The sequence below is a fragment of the Penaeus monodon genome, chromosome 22 (assembly GCF_015228065.2).
Source record: "Penaeus monodon isolate SGIC_2016 chromosome 22, NSTDA_Pmon_1, whole genome shotgun sequence".
NCBI lineage: Eukaryota > Metazoa > Arthropoda > Malacostraca > Decapoda > Penaeidae > Penaeus > Penaeus monodon.
In genome coordinates, this window is record NC_051407.1 from 9,730,974 (window position 1) to 9,732,977 (window position 2,004).

The 2,004-nt window shown below is 34.6% G+C and overlaps 1 protein-coding gene across 1 annotated transcript in view; it reads left to right on the plus strand.

Annotated features, from left to right (window-relative positions):
• Window positions 1–2,004, plus strand: part of LOC119586925 (dnaJ homolog subfamily C member 3-like) — a 14,190-nt gene that overhangs the window by 1,963 nt on the left and 10,223 nt on the right. The window contains exon 2 of the mRNA XM_037935654.1: window positions 1,741–1,851. Coding sequence (XP_037791582.1) covers window positions 1,741–1,851 — 111 coding nt within the window. The remainder of the gene's footprint in view (window positions 1–1,740; window positions 1,852–2,004) is intronic.

The following is a 2,004-nucleotide window of genomic DNA, read 5'->3' on the forward strand; positions in this document are numbered from 1 at the left end:
TAAATGTTTGTAGTAAAAGACTGGCAGACATAGACAGACAGAAGTCATATAGAATGTAATTTGACAACTTTATGAGCTGAAGACTCCATAAGACAATTCATACCTTGTAAAAGAGAAAACAGTATATGAATTATAGGTTAAAAGGAGTAGTAGTTTCTGAAGCCAGACAGGTACTCAGTATTCACTCCCTAGGGACTAGTTGAAACATGATCTCGAGCAATTGTCAGCTGATAGAGAAATATACTGCATGACAGCATCTGGAAATAGAGCTATTAGTCACCAATTTGACAAGCCTAGGGATGTATTCTACAATACCATGTTGCTTTTAAAATACTATATCATTTATCCTTTACCCATCTTGCAATAGAGAAGCTTTCTCACAGATACATACAACTGACAGCAGAAAAGTAACTCATTAATCCAACTTTACATGTCCCTTATAGAGCACAGATGATTCAGGAGGTATAGCCAAAAGGTGGGGAGATGATATTTTGATAGCATTTTTGTGGTACAGGAACTTTCACAATTACAGGAAAAGAAAGAATGAGATCTCTTAATGAGTAATGAAAACACACTACTGTTGATGTGATAACAAAAAGATAAACTACCTTAAACCAAATATGTATATTTGAAAGAGGAAATGGTAATTTCAGGATTGTACTTGATTTTATCTTTAGGTGTTCCAAGAAGATGAAGACAGGGGTGGGGGGGGGGTACAGTTCAATTTAAGTATGATTTTACAAATATAATGGTGATGTTGACATTGCAAAGAGTGATAGAATGTAAGAGAAAGCAACAAACATCAGTCAGACAGATAACAAACAAACATGTATAGTGACTGAGTAATGGTACCCAGAAAAAATGAAATGCAAGTTCAATTAAATTTTTTTATTCAGGTGAAAATGTATTCAATATATGTATTCAGTTTTTTCTATATAACATATGTGTATTTAGATATGGAAAGGTAAATAATATTTTCTTTACTGTATACTGTAAGCTGGTCAGTACGTTTGCTTTGATACTAAAATGTCCTTGAAGCCACAAAGGAAAAAAAGCTGAGGCAGCTGTTAATGAATGACAGCCCTTCAGATGCTCTCAATTTTTTTCTGCATAGCAAGATGTTGCTAATGCATCATGATCTGTTAGATTTTCTTCAGTTTATTTGAATTATAATGAAGTTGCCAATTTTGCAGCATTGCATAATCAGATTTTGTGCTGTCTGAAGATAACAGACTTCATAGGTAAAGACTGATATATTAATTTCTTATGAATTTTCAAGATATACAGTTTGAATTTCCAGTGGAAAAAGCTTTTTAGGGGGAGAGGATATTGAGTTTTCCAATACAAAGATGCTGAATGTTATAGTCATGGCATAAGGGTGCATATGGTTATCTGTTGGAAATGAGACAGATATTACAAGTGACATGACAGTATACTCAGTAGAAATTAACTGAGAGATGAAGATATAGCATGAAGAAATACCATTAGTTCAAGTCTGAAGTTTACATCTCTAATACCATGAGTGTAGTTTTCTTTGACAAACAGTAGAGAGAATAATTTAGAGGCTTGCAAGTTGATTTGACATAACAAACAGGTATTGATTTCATATATTATTTAGTTGCTTCTCAGTGGGTCGGTATTTCCATCACTTGGATACTGGAATGAAACATGTTTATCTTTCCTTATCTTATGTGCTGTTTATTGTGGTAAATACTTCAACTTCCCTTTCTTCTTTTGCAGAGGTAGAGAGCACAAGTGCAGCAGAAGTAGACCGACACTTGCAAATGGGTGTGCAGATGTTAGCGAAGGGCCAGCTCCATGATGCTCTCTCGCATTTTCATGCTGCCATTGGTGAGTGGCTGTCCTGGCTTTTGTCCTTGTTCACATTATCTGCATTACTCTTGTTCTTATTCTTGTACTGTCTCTTCTCTCACAGTTCCATTTTTCCATTTTTTTTCTATGCCAGCCACAATTAATTATATATATATGTGTGTGCATGTGTGT